General features: G+C 50.3%; 1 protein-coding gene across 3 annotated transcripts; it reads left to right on the top strand.

The window, feature by feature from the left end:
• Positions 1 to 3,425: 3,425 nt before the first annotated feature.
• On the top strand, positions 3,426 to 19,123 carry FBXO46 (F-box protein 46). Of its 3 annotated transcripts, none has more exons than XM_052656156.1 (2): positions 3,426 to 3,486; positions 16,238 to 19,123. In XM_052656156.1, the coding sequence occupies exon 2, from the start codon at positions 16,315 to 16,317 to the stop codon at positions 18,130 to 18,132; it is 1,818 nt and encodes a 605-aa protein (XP_052512116.1). In that variant the 5' UTR covers positions 3,426 to 3,486; positions 16,238 to 16,314; the 3' UTR covers positions 18,133 to 19,123. The 3 variants fall into 3 exon arrangements, with proteins under 3 accessions (XP_052512116.1, XP_052512117.1, XP_052512118.1); XM_052656157.1 differs by having other exon boundaries at positions 3,444 to 3,486; positions 16,158 to 19,123; XM_052656158.1 differs by lacking the exon at positions 3,426 to 3,486 and adding an exon at positions 6,043 to 6,142.
• Positions 19,124 to 19,384: the final 261 nt, after the last annotated feature.

Genomic DNA, 19,384 nt, shown 5'->3' with positions numbered 1-19,384 from the left:
CTGGGATTCCAAGAAGAATGCACAGTATGATAGGCAGCCTCATTTCCCTCCATGGTGCTCCTCTGAGCACTCAAGAGATCCCAAAAAAAGTCCTGAGTCCCCATAAACACAGGCCAATAGAACAAATGAAAATGTCCAAAGTCTAAACTGAAGTCCATGAATCTCAAATTGGAAGTTTGGGCTTGTAAATCATGATCCAGACCTAAAACTAAAAGCAGCAGATTTCCAAACTTTGATTCAGAGCTTTAGTCTTAATAATGAGATGTCAGACTCTGTGGTGGAGAGCGGACCTGAAAACTGTGGCTTAAGATATTTAAACTATGATATTAAGACAGCAACCGTATGATTTTAAACATCCAAAATGAGGATCTAGAGCCTTAAAAGGAGACTTTCCTAAACCTAAAAGCCTTAAACTCTAATACTGAGGTATTCTAGACCCCTAAACTGTCAACTTCTGATCTCCAAATATAAGCCCAATACTAATATTAAGAACACAGACCAGAAACCTTAATATTGAGAACCCAAACCCTAAACAAAGAAACCCAAGCTCCCAAGAGCAAACCTCACCCCCTCAAAATTTACTTCAGATTTGAAAACGAAGACCTCTAGACCCTCAAACTGTCACTTCAGACCCCCAAACTGTGCCCCCAAGCCTAAACTGAGATCTCACATGTGAGTTCTATCTAAAACCCAAACTCTAAAACTGCAGCCCCATACTCAATGTCGGGGACTCCAGGCCTTAGCAGTTCTTAAAGTTCTAAACTGGGACTCCAAACCCTAAATCTCACATCTCATACTCTATATTAAGATTCTAGACCTTAAATCTATATTGAGACTTCAATTCTCCAAAATTAGACCTCAGGTCCCCAAATTATACTCTAGGCTTCTAGATTTCCACATTAGTATCTCTGATTCCAACAGGAAAGTTCCAGTGACAAAACCCAAGATTTTCAGATTTCCCAAAACTAGTTCTATCCAGACACAAATCCCAAGACTACAGGTCCTAACCGGTGATCCCCAAGTCCCCAACACTATTCAGACACTTCATACGTCAAACTTGAGCCTGGTCCCGCAAACCTAGGCCCTGCCTCAAATCCAAACTCCCCGGCTCTGCTGCCCAGGTCCCGCCTCGCATACAGCCTGGGCACCCAAGGCACACCCGCCCTCCCGCCCCCCGAAACTCCCAGAGTGGCCACGGCCAGGAAATGCCGTTCCTGAGTGGACCCCAGGCTCCGGTCTGACCGGCAAGCCCCCGAACTATTCCCCTTGGCCTCCAGCATCCGCCTCGAGAGACCCCCCTTCTGGTTTTGCGCCAGCCCCAAACTTGGAAGCCTGATTGGACAGTGTCTCGCGCTGGCCCCCGGAGGCTGTTCGCGTGCCGGAGCCTCACGCCGGCCTCGGCCACCACGTTCCGTGCCCAGGCGTGAGGCGGGCGCAGTCCCTTTTGGCGTGAGGTTCCTGCTTGAGGCCTGAAGAGAAGAGCAAAAGTAACGCGCTTGAGGCCAGGCTACGCCCCCACCAGTTCCTGCCAAGGTGTGCTAGGCGCGAGACTGGAGAGGAAACGGCAGGGTACAAGTGGCCGTGCGCACGCGCGCCTGGGGAAGGTCCCAGTCTTCCAGCACAGCGCGAGCCTGGCTTCGCGCCTCCTGTCAGTCTTTGCCCGTGCGCGCCAAAAGGCCGACCAATCAGGGCTCGCCCAGTTCCCGCCTTTTCGGCAGGCCCCGCCCCTCCTGGCCACGCCCCTAGTCCACTTCAGAGGTCCGAGGCTAAAGGAGCCGAGCGAGGAGGCGGGGTCTCCTCAACTGCCAGCTATAAGGAAGCAAGGGAGATCTGACTGATCTTCCCTCCTGCCCTCTGGTGTCCGGTTTCCAACTTTTCCCTTTAGCACAGGGTTAATGTGGACTGAGCGACTTCACTTTCACTTTTCACTTTCATGCATTGGAGAAGGAAATGGCAACCCGCTCCAGTGTTTTTGCCTGGAGAGTCCCAGGGACGGGGGAGCCTGGTGGGCTGCCGTCTATGGGGTCGCACAGAGTCGGACACGACTGAAGCGACTTAGCAGCAGCAGCAGCAATGTGGACTTACTGTGTGCCAAGACCCATGCTAGAAGTTGAGGATTTAGCCACAGCCTTCCTAGTGCAGTCGGGAAGGCTCACAAACTGTGAGAATCTAGTGAGGTAGAGACTGCGTTAAAGAGTGATAAACTGAGAAAAGATTCAAAGAAGAGGGCCGCCGGAATCAGGCCTTAATAGCAGTTCCTCTCATGAAGTTATGTTTCTTAATATAGCAAACTCTGCATTTTAGAAAGTTCGCTCTCACAACCTATGAGAAGGATGGACAGGAAAATACTGTTTAAAGGGAGGCGATCTAGCAACCTAAAGGAAAGTAGAGGCACTGGTGTCCAGCACATTTCAGTTTAAATCACTTTCTGGCTGTGTTGCCATGGAGAAAATTCTCAATTTATTTCTGCCTTAGCTTTTATAAATTTGGGATAATGCTTGGATTCTCTGCAGAGTGTCTGGCACATATTTGTGCTTAGTTGCTCAGTCGTCTCCGACTCTTTGCAATCCCATGGACTGTAACTCGCCAGGCTCCTCTGTCCATGGGGATTCTCCAGGCGAGAATACTGGAATGGGTTGCCATGCCCTTCTCCAGGGGATCTTCCCAACCCTGGAATGACCCAGGTCTCCTGCAATGCAGGCAGATTCTTTATAGTCTGAGCCGCCAGGGAAGCCCAAAAATACTGGAGTGGGTAGACTATCCCTTCTCCAGGGGATCTTCCTGACCCAGGAATTTAAACGGAGTCTCCTGCACTGCAGGCAAATTCAATAGGCATATAATTAGCATGAAATAAATATTTACTCAACACTTATTTACACTGTTCTGGATGTTTGAACAAGATACACAAAGGTGCCTGTCTTCGTGAATCCTCTATTATAACTATAATATATACAAATTTCTAGTATATGGAGTTTTTCTCCCTCCTAAGGTTTAAGGCTAACTTCTTTATTTGTAAATTAGTGGTAAGAAAATCAGGGGTAAAAGTAGATGGGAAAGTGTTTGAGAAAATACAAAGCACTGCTAATTATCATGTTAATCATTTTCAGGAAATCGGTAAACTTGCTGTTTCCACCCCTCACAAACGCCCCTTTACAATTTTCTGTTTCTTTTCCAAGGGCCCCGGGCCAAAATGGAGGAGGCTGGACTGCATCTCCCAGCGCACCTGGCGGGGGCGCTCTGTGCGCCTGCGCTGTCAGGCGCCCTCTCTGCCTCCTGGGAGTTGGAGTCATTCTTTTCCTCAGCCCGGCCAGTTTGCTACCTTCCCCACCTCCGCGCCTAACCGTGCTGCCTTCTGGGAGATGTAGTCCGGGGCCTCCCGGACTCCAATTCCCAGCGGGCTTCGGGGCGGGAACCCGGAAGGGGAGGCTGGAGAGGAGCGAGTGGGGGAAACCCGCGTAGCCGAGGGAGCTGCGGCGCGGGGTGATGGTGAGAACCTCGAGCCGGGGCCGGGGGCGCTTGAGAACCCGTGCGGGAATTCGGGACCCGGTAGCGAGAGGGAAGAGGCAGGGGCTAAAGAAGGGGCTGGAGTGAGGGGAGATCGCTTGGGGGAGGGGATTGGGAGACGGGAGCCGGAGGGAATTGTAGAATGGGGGCTGGGGATGGGTCTTGAAGGTGGGGAGAGACTCGAGCTTTGGGATTGATTGTAAGGAAGCTCAGAGCTGGGGAAAGGAGTCCCGAGTTGGAGAAGGGAGTTGGCGTCCAGGCAGAGGCCCAGAAGGGGGCAATTTCGAGGGGTTTAGCCGGGAGGATGTGGAAAGGCATGGGAGTCAGTGCTAGATGAATGAGAGGGTCTGGAGGCTCCGAGGAAGAGGCCAGTTCTGAAAGCGGTGGGTTGGAGCCTCTGGATCGGATTGTGGGCAGGAGGGCAAGATGAGATGGTGAAAGAAATAAATCAGTGGTAGAGTGATGTGTAGGTTAGGATCCAGGACTGTGGGTAGCGTAGGGAGCAAGAGATTAGGGGCCTGCCTGTAGCGATTGCTTAGTCCAGCCAGAAACTCGCGATAAACTGGACAGCCACACAACTGTAGGGTAATATGGCCAGAAGAGGCCATAGAGACGACTTCTGCACTCATTTCTCCAGTGGGATTTAGAAAAGTATGGTGGTGTGTGTGTATGGGCAGTCCAGCATTCAGATCTTTTCTTCAATCCTTTATGATCTGGGCAAGTGTCCTCTCTCTGAAACTCAGTGCCCTTATCTGTTGTGGGAACAACATGCCACTGAGAAGAGAGGAGTCTTCATAAGATCGTCCTCCTGGCTCAGGATAAGTCAGTCTCAGAGCAGTTGGTGGAAAGTTCTCCACCCCAGGAATGTGACTTGGTCACAGGTGCTAATGGATTCCCTCCTTTTCAGTGGAGCTCCGGGGCGTTTTCTCAAAACCTGGCACTGATCTGGGCACACCCCAGTTCAGAAACGTGCGTGGGCAGGGAGAGGGTTTCCCCACAGCCATTCCAATTCCAGCTAACACTTATTGTTTAGGAAGTGCCTGGCCTTGTTCTTAGCTATTTGTATGTGCTAACTCCTTTAATTCTGACAACACCCCTAAGTTGTAGGTGCTCTTATTAGCTCCGTTCTACAGAAAGGAGCCAGAGGCACATCGAGGTTCAGCAACTTTCCCAAGGTCATCCAGCATTAAATGGCAGACTCAGGATTCCAACCTAGGCATCCTGTACTGAGGGTCAACATCATGAGTAGGGCAGAGTGAGAACTGAAGCCATCTTCAGGTTTTGTTTTTTTTTTTTTTAAGATTTGTTTATTTATTTACTTCTGACTGTGCTGGGTCTTCATTGCTGCCCACGGGCTTTCTCTAGTTTCAGTGAGCAGAGGCTACTTTCTAGTTGCGGTGCCTGGGCTTCTCACTGCAGTGGCCTCTCTTGTTGCAGAGCATGGGCTGTAAGGTACACCACCTTCAGTAGTTGGGGCGCACAGGCTTAGTTGCTCCACCACGTGTGAGATCTTCCTGGAGCAGGGATCAAACCCATGCCCTTGCATCAGAAGACTGGAGTCTTAACAACTGGACCACCAGGGAAGTCTGAAGCAGGCTTCAGTTCAAATTTTAATTCTGCCACTTACATTCTCTGTGACCTTGGGCAAGTCTTTTGGCCTCTCCTCTATTATAAAATGGGGTCAGTAACCCTAGGAAGGTTAGAGAGTTCAGGGAGGTAAGCATATAAAGTGCTTGAATAAGTGCTTGATGCGTGTGGGTTGTCATTTTTTTGAATGGGAAACGCAGACCTTAGAGAGGGCGGTAGAGAAAGACTGGTGAGGGAGACACCAGCCAGACTGCCTTTTTCTTTTTCTCCCAGGTTGCTCCTGTGTCCTGACTCTTCTAGTTCTCCACCCTCTGTCCCTGGCACCTAAGCCCAGGCCTGACTCCCTGAGGGGGTGCTCAGAAACTCAATCTGTCCCCATTCCCATTCCTAGCCCCAGCCAAATATAAATAATTCACTCACCAATGCCCAGCCTGGCCCTACTCCAGGTATTTCAGTGAATAGGAGATATTTCTAACAACTGTGTTTTTTTTCCCTCCCAACTTTTTGGTCACTGGGACCTCGCAACTTTGTATGTAAGTAATGTTAAAATAGTTTGGTTCATTTGTTGTAGGCTTCTGGAGTTTATCCCCTAAATTGTCTGGCTCTAATAGGAAAGCTTATGGTTAAAAGCATCAGCGTCCGGTAGGCCCACGTTCCCATCCCTACCTCTGCTGCTGTGTGTCCTTGGCCAAGATACTTGCCTACTCTGGGCCTCCGTTTTCTCATATGTAAAATGGGCCACATTCCAACCATGAAACTCTTGTCAGTTCATGAGATCTCGTGTATAATATGCCTAGTGCATATTAAGTTCTTTGTAAGTGTGATGTATTTTGATTATTTTATTCTTTCCAGAAAAATTTATTGAGCATGTGCTCCAGAACCATAACACCAAGATTTGAACACTGGCTCCATCACCCACCAGCTCTGTGACTTTGGGCAAGGCACTTAACCCCCCAGGACCTCAGTTTCCTCTTCTGGAAAATGGAGGTTCATCCCTTGACTCATCCACCGTGTTGATAGAGCACCTACTATTTGCCAGCACCTGTCCCAGGTACAGGCTGCCACCCTCCCCTTGGGGCGCTTGCGGCTATCACAACTCTGGGGCAGCTTTGCGTCTCTGGTGGCATCTGTGCTCCTTTTTCTGGTGTGGGTTACTCTACTCCTGATTCATTTTCAGCCCCTCATGCCAGTTCTGCCTGTTTGTCATTCAGTTCAGTTCAGTCAGTGCTCATTGGTGTCCGACTCTTTGTGACCCCATGGACTGCAGCACACCAGGCTTCCCTGTCCATCACCAACTCCCGGAGCTCAAACTCATGTCCATCAAGTCGGTGCTGCCACCCAACCATCTCATCCTCTGTCGTCCCTTTCTCCTCCCGCCTTCAATCTTTCCCAGCTTTCTTGGATTTTTAACATTTTGTTTCCAGGTCGCAATGAAGGATCTGGAAGCCCGCTGGTTTAGGGAAAAGTTGCCAGCCTCTCCTCCTTGTACCCATTTGTCACATCTGGGCGCCCCCTGGTGATGCAGTGCTTCCCCTGTCTCCTTCCTTTATTTGTTTGTCTTCAAAAATGTGTCTGCTTTCCAAGTTACTTTGCCTTTTCCTCAAATCTTAAATGTGTTTCCAACCTGAGTTTATCTGAAGCTTAGTTGTTTTTCAGTCGCTTAGTCGTGTTTGACTCTTTGTGACCGCATGAACTGCGTACTCGTGCAGAATTATATATATATATATAGGTTTTTTTTTTCTTTACTATTGCTAGTGGTATATTGCTAGAAACTCTGGTAAAGCTGCATTATTCCTAAAAATGCAAGTTTTCTTTTCTTTTTTAAAATATTTATTTATTTATTTGGTGGTGTCAGGTCTCAGTGGTGGCACATGGGCTCCAGAGCACACGGGCTCAGTATTTGAGGCACTCGGGCTTAGTTGCCCTGTGACATGTAGGATCTTAGTTCCCAGACCAAAGATTGAACCTGAGTGTCCCTGCATAAGAAGGGAGATTTTTAACCACTGGACTACCAGGGAAGTCCCCAGGTTTTCTAAAAGACTTGGCTTGTCACCTGCTCCTGACCCCTAAGTTAAGATTATAATCCCCACTTTACACTCTTGAGCCCTTTCACTTACTATATTTGTTTTCCTGTAGCACTGTGAAATTTACCCTGTCTCCAATCCACGAGGACAAGGATTTCTGTCTCCTGTGTCCTGCATGTCCCCGATGCCCAGAACAGTGTCTGACACATAGTAACTGCTCTGTAAATGCTGTTTAATTACTAGGTGAGAGCCAGTACCAGACAGTAACAAAGTAATGGCCATCGTTTTGATTATTGTGGGGGAATAGGACCGGTTTAATTTCAGAATGTAAAATAAACAGGGAAGAAGTCTTTGACTCCATCAGGTGGTTGCCAGACTCTTGAGTGGTCCGTTTTTTTTTTGCCATGCTGATGGGATCTTAGTTCCCTGACCAGGGATCAAACCCCTGACTTCTGCAGTGGAAGTTAAGAGTCCTGACCACTGGACTGCCAGGGAATTCCCTGTCTTACCTTTTCTTACTTTCCTTTTATTTTTTTAAAACCTCGTTTTTATGTGAACTGTTGTTAAAGACTTTATTGATTTTATTACAATATTGTTTCTGCTTTATGTTTTGATTTTTTGGCCCCCAGGCATATGGAATCTTAGCTCCCCAGTCAGGGATATAATCCTCACCTCCTGCATTGTAAGGAGAAGTCTTTAACTACTGGCTGCTGGGGAAGCCATGTCTCACCTTTTCTTAATAATCCTGGTCCCTTCATACTGAACCTCTCCTTGGTGCCTCGCTGGCACTGAGCGCTCTACTGATTTGATCTCAATGAATCAGCAGTCAACCCATGGAAGGGTACTGTTACTATCTGTATTTTACGGTGGGAGGTACTGAGGCACAGAGGGATAAGGACCCAGCCTGTAGTCATAGCCCTAAAAGTGAGAAAGCTGCCTGAATTCTGTCTGTGGCCTGGATCTCTAGATGCTGAGGATTTGTATGATTCTGACCAGCTATTAGAAAGGAAAACTTAAGAGGAGGAGAGAGACCAGCAGACCCGGAGTCCAAAAAAACCAATAGAGGGGCATGGATGGATCAGGATTGTGGACACAGTTGTAGAGGGGGGTGACAGGGTGGAGAGAGTGGAGGATTGAAGGAATAAGACCAGGAGCAGTGCCATGAGGGTCCTGCCACCAATGCCTGTTGTAGTAATGGGCAAGTACACTCCCTGGGCACTGTTCTGTGCCCAGCCCTGTCCTGGCATGACCCTGACCTCTCCAACTTGCAAGATCTTAGTTCCCTGACCAGAGACTGAACCCAAGTCCTTGGCAGTGAAAGCACAGAGTCCTAACCACTGGACTGCCAGGGAATTCCTGTTTCCAGCTTCTGAAGTCCAAGGCTTAGCTTGTTAATTAGCAGCCTTTTTCCTTTCTCTGTGCATTTATGGAAGCAGGTTCTCCCTTAACCTGCTACACAGCTGTCCTCGGAGCTCCCTTTATCTTCATCTGGGGAGTCCTTCCTTTTGTCTTTCTTCTGAACTACATCTTATCTCCTTGATCTCATAGCTTCCTTTTTCTTGGTTTACTCCTTCTGTGAAGCAAATCCTTTGGCAGCTTCCCGAGAAAGGGTTCCTGTGCCTGTTCTGTTGGTTCGTTCGTTTTGTTTTGCCAACTTGCACCTCTCATGGAAGGATTTTTAAACAGGGGAGTTCTGTGGTCTGATTGGTGTTTAGGAAGATCTTTCTGGCTACCATGAAAAGGATGGAGCCAGAAAAACTAAACCAGGCCAGGGAGCCAAGTGTGGAGGCTGGAGCAGCTGTGCCTCTGGGGAGAGAATCCAGCCTTCCAGAAACCCAGAGGATGGAGGGAAGAGAGAGAGGCCCTAACCCAGGTCATTGTCACTCAGCCAGGACAGATGACAGGTGTGGCCAGAGGAGGCCTCAGGAGGAAGAGACCCTGTGTGGCTTAGGAGGGCACCAACACGGCTCCTGGAGGAGGTGACCTCCTGCCCTGGTCCTGGGAGCAGGATTTCCACCACTCGACTTGGCTGGACCAGCTCATTTTTCACAAGAGGTCCCCGGTAGCATCTGTGCAGAAGGCGGACAGTAAGGCAGTGTTAGGGGTTTGTTCCAACCAACAAGTGCTGCACACCTGCAGTGTGCCTGGACGTAGGTTCTCCAATTTAATCGTGCAGTCCCCCAGAGATCTTGCTGATGTGCACTTTCTGATTCAGCAGGTATAGGGGAGAGCCCAAGATTACCTTTCTAATACACTTCCAGCTCCAGCTGCTGCTCTGAGGACCACACTCACAGTACCCAACCACTGGGTGCTATTCTAAAAGCTGGGGATGCAGAGGTGGGGAAGAAAAAACTAGGCAAAAAATATCAGTCTGGGGGAGTTTTCATTTTAGTGAGGGGAGCTGACAATAATAAGGTTTATAGTATAGTAGATAGTAATGCATGCTAAAGAGAAAAATCAGGGAGAGTGTGTGTGTCTGTCTGTGGCGGGGACTGCAGTTTTCAATCAAGATGTTCTCAGGAACAACAAGATCCTACTGTATAGCACAGGGAACTATATTCAATATCCTACGATAAACCATTATGGAAAAGAATGTGTATATGTATGTATAACTGGATCACTTTGTTGTATAGAAGAAATTAACATGACATTGTAAATCAACTATGCGTGCTAAGTCACTTCAGTCGTGTCCTATTCTTGGAGACCCTATGGACTGTACCCTGCCAGGCACCTCTGTCCATGAGATTCTCCAGGCAAGAATACTGGAGTGGGTTGCCATGCCCTCCTCCAGGGGATCTTCCTAACCCAGGGATTGAACTGGAGTCTCCCGAATCTCCTGCATTGGCAGGCGAGTCCTTTATCACTAGCACCACCTGGGAAACCCCAGTCGACACTACTTCAATAAAATAAATTTAAAAAGAAAGGTCTCATGAAGGTGATCTGAGGAGGGGGGTGAGCCCTCTGGATACCTGGGAAAGAGTATTCCAGGCAGAAGGAACAGAGAGTGCAAAGGCTTTGCAGACAGAACAAGATGATCCAGGAAAATCGCTCCGTATACTCCATGAAGGAGCTGCTTGCACTCTGGAGTCAGCCAGACTCTGATTCAAAGCTTGGCCACAAAGCTGTGTCCGACAGCAATTACTTAGCCATTCTGTGCCCCCACTTTCTAACATCTGAAATGAGGTTAAAAAGTAGTAAAACGATGTGAGAATTAAACGAGTTAATATTTATAAAGCACTCAGAACAAACCCTGGCTCACGGTGAGAGCTCCAGTGTTAACTGCTGTTGTGATCATCATTTCCTCTGTAATACATTCATCTTGGCCATGACTGTTTCTTTGGATGCCTGCCCCCTTTCCCATGAGCTCTTTCTGGTGATCTCTGTGTCATCTCTGTAGCTCCAGCACCCAATCCAGGGCCCGCACACAGGAGGACCTCAGAATGTCAGATGAGGGACATAAAGTTGGATTCTCTAATTGTGGGTATTCCAGCAAGAGTGGTGATTGTATGGTTCAGGTCCTTACTGATTTTTTTCTTTTCAACCACTGTCTTATGAAGAGATACATTAAGGTTCCCCACTACAGTGGTGGACTTGCCAAGCTGTCATTCTGTTGCTTTTTGCCTTGTCTGTTTTGTGCCATAGTATTAGGAGCATGTATGTTGAGAACTTTTGTGTATAGTGGGTCAGTTTGTTTTGTCACATTCTTTGTCCCTAATCATCCCTTTTTCCTTTTGTCAGTTGTTAACTGTCTTTTTTAATCAGCACTGTCACTTCTCTACTTGACTGCTTTTTTTTGGCTGTGCTGGGTCTTTATTGCTGCAGGGGCTTTTCCCTAATTTCAGCCAGCGGGAGCTGCTCTCTAGTTGTGGTGCACGGGCTTCTCATTGCGGTGGCTTCTCTTGCTGCAGAGCACAGCCCTGTAAGGCACATGGGCTCAGTAGTGCCGGCTTCTGGGCTCTAGAGCACAGGCTCTATAGTTGTGGCGCACGCGGGCTTAGTTGCTCCACAGCATGTGGGGTCTTCCCAGATCAGGGATCGAACCCGTGTCTCCTGAATTGGCAAGCGGATTCTTTACCACTGAGCCACCGCGGAAGCCTCTCTACTTGATTCTTGGTTCTTATTTGCCTGGTCAGTCTTTTTCCATCTTTTGATTTTCAGTCTGTTTAGCTCCAGATGTTTTTCAGTAAGTGGATCTTCACGGAGCATTGCCTTAGGGTATGGCCTTGTTCGGAGCTTCGTGTTTGGGAAGTTAGAGAATTCTGCCCTAGTAACCTCTGACCCAGATAGAATATTTGGGTGTGAAAGAGAGTTTACACTGCCAGGCCTCCAGGAGTTTGAGACATGGAGCCTTAGGGCAGGGAACTTTGATCCATTCCATCCCGTGCTGGGCAGTGTTGCTGGGGTCACCATGATGACCGTAACTCTGACCTTTCCTCCCATGGGTTCACTATTCAGTGGAGCAGACGGATCCATCCCTCAATAGTGACAGTGGACAGGGCTAGGTTTGGGGAACCCAGAGGACCTCTCTGGGCGAGTGGAAGGTTTCCAGAAAGGGAGCTCAGGGAAGGCCTCCTGGTTAAAGATACAGGCCCATGAAAGTTACATTTGAGCTAAGACCCAAATGATAGAAGGGATAGAACCATATGGGCTTGCTCTTTCTTTTCTGGGGGGAAAGCATGCCAATCAGAGGTAACATAGGAGGAAAGGGCTTGGTGACTCTGAGGAATATCCAGCAAGGAGGCCAGTGTGGGACCCCAGAGCTGGAGCCTGACCCAGCCTTAGGGGGTTAGCTTCCTGGAGGAGAGGATGGCTGAGCTGAAACCCCAGAGAATATATAATTAAACAAAAGAGCACAGCAATCTAAAATCAGATTCCCTGGGTTCCCATCCCTGCTCTAAGTCCCACCAGTTACGTGTGACCTTGAGCTAGTTAGGCAACCTGACCTGCCTCAGTTTCTTCATCTATACAATGGAGATAACCACTCCTCCTGAGGATCAGAGAAGGCCTCAGTATTCTAACTATTCTGTAGGCCAGAGCAGGTGCTTACCTGGGTCCACTGGGGGCATGGGAAAGTGGGGAAGGATGAGGCTAGAGTTAGAGAGTATCTGGGCTTTTCCCCAGGGGCACTGGGGAGTCATGGTAGGTTCTGAGCAGGGTAGGGACAAAGTCAGGTTTATATTTTGAGAATATCCTTCTGGCTCTGATGTGCAGGATGGCTGGTAGCAGACAGGGTGGTGGGAATGGACAGATGCCAGGAGTGGAGTGTCTCTTGAGCCAGCCTGGCACTGAAAGGATCTAGGCCAGTGCTGTTCAGTAGAAAAAAGGTGAACCTTACATGTAATTTAAAATCTAGTAGCCACATTTAAAAAGTCAAAAGAAAGAGATGAAGTCAATTTTAAACATTTTAACTCATTTATATCCTAAATAGTCTCATTTTAACAGGTAGCCAATATTTTAAAAAATTATTAAAGTATATTGTTTTCTTGTACTATTTGCGGTGCCTGGTTGGAAGGGCAGGCCTGAGAGGTCCTTTTGGCCACACGGCCTGAGCGTTGAATGCCAGGCCCATAGGCTTGGACTAGTGACGACAGTTCTGCCCATTTGTTTTCCAGGGTGAGGTGATCCTGCTGCTCCGTTTCTCCCGCGGGAAATCTCTCCCTCCAGGTTTCCCTACCAAAGCTAGGCACTTCCAGATCTTTCTGCCCCCTTCCTTTCCTCCGGACCTGGAGTCTCAATCCCTGAACTGCTTGGCCCTTTAAATCTCAGCTGTCAATCAGGGCTCCGGTTTAGAGGAAACGTCGTAATAAACCTTTCCTTGATTGTCATGGCTTGGGTGCTGGCCTTGTTCTTCCGTTTAGCAGGAAGTTAGGAATTGTTCCACACTCTCTTGCACTTGACTGTTTCCACACCCCGTTCGTCACCTCTCGCCTACTCCACCCTCTTTCGAAGTTGGGCCCCTTCGCCAAGGCCTGCCTTATATGGGCATGGCTCCGAATGGCCGCCGCTCATTGGCTGGGGCCATCACGCGCACGTCTGTCAACAAAGGGGCGGAGGGAAACCAGCTGGGTGCCCGGCAGGCACGACAGCTGGAGGGAAGGAGCGAGGGGGCGGGGCCCTCTTCTCGCGCACGCGTGGGTGCCTCCTCCTCCCCGCAGGGGGCGCGGCGCGCTAGTGGGGCCCTTCGAGGGGGCGTGTCTAGGTTTCGAGAGTAGCCTTAGAGGTTGGCGAATGCCAGGGAAGCTATAATGGGAGGGAGTGGGAACATTTTTCGTGGGTATGGGAATACTTTGGGGTTCTCTTGAGTTTAGGTGGCGCCTTGGGATTTGAGTTTGGGTTCCTATGTACTGTGGAAGATTCGAATGTATTGTAGGGAATCGCCCATGTGGTCTGGGTGTTTGGTGGGTATAGGATTTGGGGAGCCACGGAGAGACTTAGAAGCAGAGAGTCCCATGTCTGCACCCAGAATGTAAACGCTTTCAGCTCTCCCGACTTCCTCCCTGTCTGGCTCCGGACAGGGATTTAACCTTTCTGCCCTTCATCTGGACTCGGACAAATAACACTCCCTGCTTCCTAGGGAGGAGGGAGGATTAGCAGGAATTGTTAAAACAGTACCCAGTCAACTGCCAGTGAGCGTGCCGTAAGCTCATGTCTGCATATTAACATTTTGTGAGGTTTCTTTGGGAGAATTTTGGAGGTTCTTTTGACTTTGAGAAATAAATTGTTTTGTATTAGTTTTATGTATTAGGAAGCATTGATGTTTTAGTTAGTTGTTTTGCGGTCGGGGGCCCTTATGTGGGATTAGGTAATGCACGTGGAGGTTTAGAGAGAGTTTGCGCTAAGTATAGAATTTCAGAAAACTGGTCTTTTGGGTCATCTGTGAGGTTGGGAAATTGCTGTGTGTGTTGGAGTTCTTGGTAGGCATGGGATTTGTGTGGGTCTACATTGAGATTGAGGCTTTCTGAGCTGGAGGGTATATTTTTAGGTTTGGAAGTTTTAAGATTTTGAGAGGGTCTGGATGTTTTGGGTCAGGATATATTTGCATCTATAGAGAATGAGTGGCTTTTGCTGTGGTAGTTTCTATTCCTGGACATTTTATTTATTTATAATCTTGTTTATTTACTTTCGGCTGTGCTGGGTCATCATCACTGTGCAGGCCCTTCTCCAGTTGCAGCAGGCAGGGGCCGCTCTTGCTGCGGTGCACAGGCTTCTCATTGTGGGGCCCTCTCTCGTTGCTCGGCACAGGCTCCAGGGCACATGGACTCAGTAGTTGTGGCTCTCCGGCGCTGGAGCACAGGCTCAAAGTTGTGGTGCATAGGCTTCCTTGTTCCAAGACATGGGGGTTCTTCTCAGATCAGAAATCAAACCCGTGTCTCCTGCATTGGCAGGTAGACTCTAGATTCTTTACCATCAAGCCACCAAGGAAACCCTGTTCCTGGACATTTTAGATGTGTTGGTTGTTGGTAAACTTAGCCATCTATAGGTTTTAGGGGCTGTATGGTTTTTGTTGTTTTTTTTTTTTTTAAGCAAGAAAGATTTCAGCAGGGGCTGTGTTAGGAGTAGTAGGTGGGATTGGGAATTATGGGGGGCAAGGATTCTTAGGATTAAGACTGGTGTCTGTGAGTGCTTGGAGGTGCTTGAAGGCTGTCTAGATCTTAAAGCTATAGGGCCATGAAATAAATGGTGATTTAGTGGTGTCTGTGGTATTGCCTGAATTTAGAGGAACCATATATACTGCAGAAGTCAGCAAACTTTTTCCATAAAGGGCCAGATAATGAGTATTTTAGGCTTTGCAAGCCATATGTTTTCTGTCACCTCTACTCAACTCTGCCATAGTAGCATAAAAGTAGTCATGAACAAAGGAACATGTTTCAATAATATTTTATTTGCAGAGACAGGCAATGGGCTGGATTTGGCCTGTGGCTCAAAACAGTACAACCAGGAGTCAGCAGACTACTTTCACTGGTCTGTAAGCATGTGGAAGTTTCGGCATTTGAAGAGTGTCTTGGTTTCAAGATATCTGGAGGGAGATGCCCCAGGGAAAGACTGAGGATTTGAGACTGTTAGTTTTGCAGTAGAACATAGTTGAAGTGAAGTCACTCAGTTGTGTCCAACTCTTTGTGACCCCATGGATGGTAGCCTACCAGGCTCCGCGATCCGTGGGATTTTCCAGGCAAGAATACTGGAGTGGGCTGCCATTTCCTTCTCCAGGGGATCTTCCCAACCCAGGGATCGAAACTGGGTCTCCTGCATTGCAGACAGACTCTTTACCTTCTGAGCCACTAGGGAAGCCCAGAACATAGTTGGGTCAGGCTTATTAGCAAGACTGCCTCCAGATTAGGTCATGCCCTCAAAGTCATTGCAAAATAAAACGGTCACTATTATAAGCCCTAAATTGAGAAATCTGGAAACCAAGTTTGAAGGCCTGGTTTTGCAATATATAAACCTTCCCCACTCTGAGCCTCAAACTCAGCAAGTTGGGAGCCGCTTGAAGAAGCTAGACTAGAAAGGCCTTCTCATGCCAGGGGTCTACGTTTTTGCTTAAAGGAATTAACCTGCAGTCTTGTTGCAAGTGTGTGCATTTTTCTGGATGAGGATCCACAGCTATAATAGATCCCCAAAGAGCCTCACAACCAGAACCGAGTGAAGAGCTCCACTCTTAAGGACCTCTTTGTCTCCTACCTCCAATCTTCCCCTGCCCAGCCCACCTTGTTCCTTCCTCCATGGGTTCAGGCTCCTATAGCTGTGGGCAGGGCTGGGAATTCTCTTTTCAGGAACTTATTATTGGGTGATCAAATAGAAAAAGGAGGAGCTTTCCATCAGTTGGTACTTTAAATTCTGTTTAAAGTTCTGGCAGCAGAAGGCCTGTGGATCTTGAGTAAAACCAGTCAGGCAGTGGAGGGTTGGAGCAAACTGCCAGCCCCTGTCACACTCTGGGTATTACAGAAGCAGGTCCCAACCTCTCTGCAGCCCTCCATTTGCTCATCTGGGTCAGGGCGGGGCGGGAACAGGATCTGAGTGGTATAGCCTGGTCTGTCTCCTCAGGTCCAAGAGGTTGAGGTCAGAGAGGAACTGACAGGGCTGGCTGTTCCCCAGCTCCCCCACCCCCTCTTCCGTGTCTCCAGGTGACCTGTGGAGCCCCCCACCGCCATCCAGGCCCTGCGATGTGGTGAACCCTCGCCTGTCTGCCACCATTCCCAGAATGGACCGAGGTGGCCTTCTGCCCTTCCAGCTCTGGTGCCCTCGGCCCTTTGGCACCTACTCCCAGAACCAGCCACGCCCGCCTTCCGCAGCTCTCAAGCCCTCAGCCTGCTCCGAGCCTGGTGGTGGGGCGGAGCCAGAACATGGCCCTGCCCACTCTGAGAACACGCCCCCGGTCTTGGCCTCTGATGCTCCTGCCCCCCAGCCTGCCCCGCTCCTTTCCGCAGCCGCTGCTGGCGACGAGGGTCGAGTCCTGCTGGACACATGGTATGTGATCAAGCCAGGGAATACAAAGGAGAAGGTGGCCTTCTTTGTGGCCCACCAGTGTGGTGGGGGCAGTCGGGCCAGCTCCATGAAGGTCAAGGGGCACTGGGGCAGTGACAGCTCCAAGGCCAAGCGGAGGAGGCGCTGTCTCGAGTCTACGAAGGCTCCGCCCGACCCAGGGGGACAGGACGGGCCCCCTGCCGTGGAGGGGGCCCCAATCTCCGCTGGCGAGGATGTGGACCTGCTCTCTGTGGCCGAGATGGTGGCCCTGGTGGAACAGCGGGCCGCCCTGGCCCTGCAGAGCTACCCGCGCCCCAGCACCCCAGCGCCTGTGGTCTTCGTGTCGGCTGAGCAGGGTGGGCCTGGCAAGGGGCTGGGATCCGAACGAAGGTCTGGCGTCGGGGACTGCAGCCGTGTAGCCGAGGCAGTGGCCCACTTTGAGGCCCAGCGGGACAACCCTCCGGCCAAGGGCCTCCGCAAGGAGGAGCGGCCTGGGCCAGGCCCCGGGGAGGTGCGCATCGCCTTCCGGATCTCCAACGGCCGGGAGTCCCGAGCACCGGATGGCAGCTTACCCAACGGGAGCGGGGGCCGGCCGGGTTGCGCCTACCCTGGCAGCCCAGGTCCTGGAGCCCGGGCCAAGGACAAGATCACCTGCGACCTGTACCAGCTCATCAGCCCGTCTCGGGACGCCCTCCCCAGCAACGTGGAGTTCCTGCTGGCTAGGGCAGACGAAGCCAGTGAGGGTGAGACACCCGCCCCCGCCAGGCCCGAGGACACTCCACCAGCGCCCACGCCACCTCCTGCCCGGGACTGCGGAGCGTCAGGTTTCCACGTGGATGTGGTGGTCACAGGGGTGGTGGACGAGTGCATCTTCTTTGGCAAGGACAGCACCAAAAACGTGAAAGAGGAGACGGTGTGCCTGACTGTCAGCCCCGAGGAGCCACCCCCGCCTGGCCAGCTCTTTTTCCTCCAGTCCCGGGGGCCGGACGGGCCCCCCGAGCCTCCGCCAGCCGACTCACCGGCCACAGCGCCAGGCCCGGACGATGCTGAGGGGACGGCCGACACCTCCCTGTGCCGCCTGTACCGGCATGTGTCCCACGACTTCCTGGAGATCCGTTTCAAGATCCAGCGGTTGTTGGAGCCGCGGCAGTACATGCTGGTGCTCCCAGAGCACGTGCTGGTCAAGATCTTCAGCTTCCTGCCCACGCGGGCCCTGGCGGCTCTCAAGTGCACCTGCCACCACTTCAAGGGCATCATTGAGGCATTCGGCGTGCGGGCCACAGACTCGCGCTGGAGCCGCGACCCACTCTACCGCGATGACCCATGCAAGCAGTGCCGCAAGAGATACGAGAAGGGCGATGTGTCGCTCTGCCGCTGGCACCCCAAGCCCTACCACCACGACCTGCCTTACGGACGTTCCTACTGGATGTGCTGCCGCCGAGCCGATCGCGAGACCCCCGGCTGCCGCCTGGGTCTGCATGATAACAACTGGGTGCTGCCCTGCAACGGGCCGGGCACTGGTGGGGGCCGGGCTGGCCGCGAGGAGGGGAGGTGAAGCCGGGGGAGGGGGTGGGGAAGAGCCCACCACACCCACACCCACCCCCTCCCCCTGGGAGCCGAGGGTCAGGACTGGGTCACCAGCCCATACCCCCAGCCCAGGCAGCATGGATCCCCCGCCAGAACTAAGATGGGGTTCATGGGGGTGACCAAGAAAGCACTCCGATTGACCCCTACTGGTTTTCTACTCTTCAGATCCTCAAGTTGGGTGTGTTTTTTTAATGAGCATCTCAATTTCCTCTCCATTCAGTCCCGATGCCCTCCCTGCCACCTTCCGTACCCCAGGGACCCACTAGCAGGGAGCAGACGGCAGCTAATTTTGGTACTACTTAAGGGTTCCCCCATTCCGGCCCCCTTGCATCCCTTCCCCCAGTTCTTTCTCTCTGGAGTTGTTCTTTTCCCCCAAGAGGCCACAGCACCCAGCGTTGGTACCCTTCCTAACCTGCTACACCAGGGCTCACCTCCTCTTTAGGAATTGGGGGCCATCAGATTACTGATCACATTTTGACACTTTTCATGGCCGCCTGCCATTTCTAGACATTTTCCCCATTAAAACAATAAAAATCAGTTTTCTCCATAACCTCAAGCTATCAGTCTCTCTAGGTCCCCAAGAGGAAAACAAAAGTTGAAGTGCAAAACTTCTCTTCCAATATTTAAGCTATTGCCATGACCCCATCCCACCCCCACCCCCACCCCCACAAAAAAAAGCTGTGAAACCCTTTGCCTCTCTCTGGACAGCGTGGGGGGGCGGCAGTGGGCGGGAACTAAGGGTTTCAATTTCTGTTTTTTTCCTTCCACTCTGGGTACTTGTTCGGGTGTTAGAGGTCTCTCCATCCCCCAGCCACATATTTTTTTTTAAAGATTCCTTTAGTGAACCAAGACCTTGACTTTCAGGCAGTTTGATCTGGAGTACTTTTGTTCTGTTTGGGGTTTTGTTTTGTTTTTTTTCTTGGTTTTGTTTTTTCATCCTTGTGGTTCTGGAAAGCTTCTAACGTGTGGCATCTGACCAATTTTGAATTGGTCCTTTCTATAAAATCAATATTTATAAGGCTGGGCCCAGACTGGTTTGTGTGTTGTTAAGGGAAGCTGTTTGGAAGAGAAGGAAGTCATGGGCCAGTTCGTGGTGAGATGGAAAAACCTGAAAGAATCCTTAGCCAATTCCCTTGGACTGAGATGACTTTTGATTCTTCATCTGTGTCAGTTTGGATTCAAAAATCTCAAAATAGTATTAACAGAAACTCAAACAAGGT

The sequence above is a fragment of the Budorcas taxicolor genome, chromosome 18, assembly GCF_023091745.1.
Source record: "Budorcas taxicolor isolate Tak-1 chromosome 18, Takin1.1, whole genome shotgun sequence".
NCBI lineage: Eukaryota > Metazoa > Chordata > Mammalia > Artiodactyla > Bovidae > Budorcas > Budorcas taxicolor.
The sequence above is the reverse complement of the archived record's forward strand: the minus strand, read 5'-3'. Positions and strand labels throughout refer to the sequence as shown.

Excerpts from the sequence above, each read along its gene's own strand:
- FBXO46 (XM_052656156.1), top strand. The coding sequence starts at position 16,315 with ATGGACCGAGGTGGCCTTCTGCCCTTCCAGCTCTGGTGCCCTCGGCCC.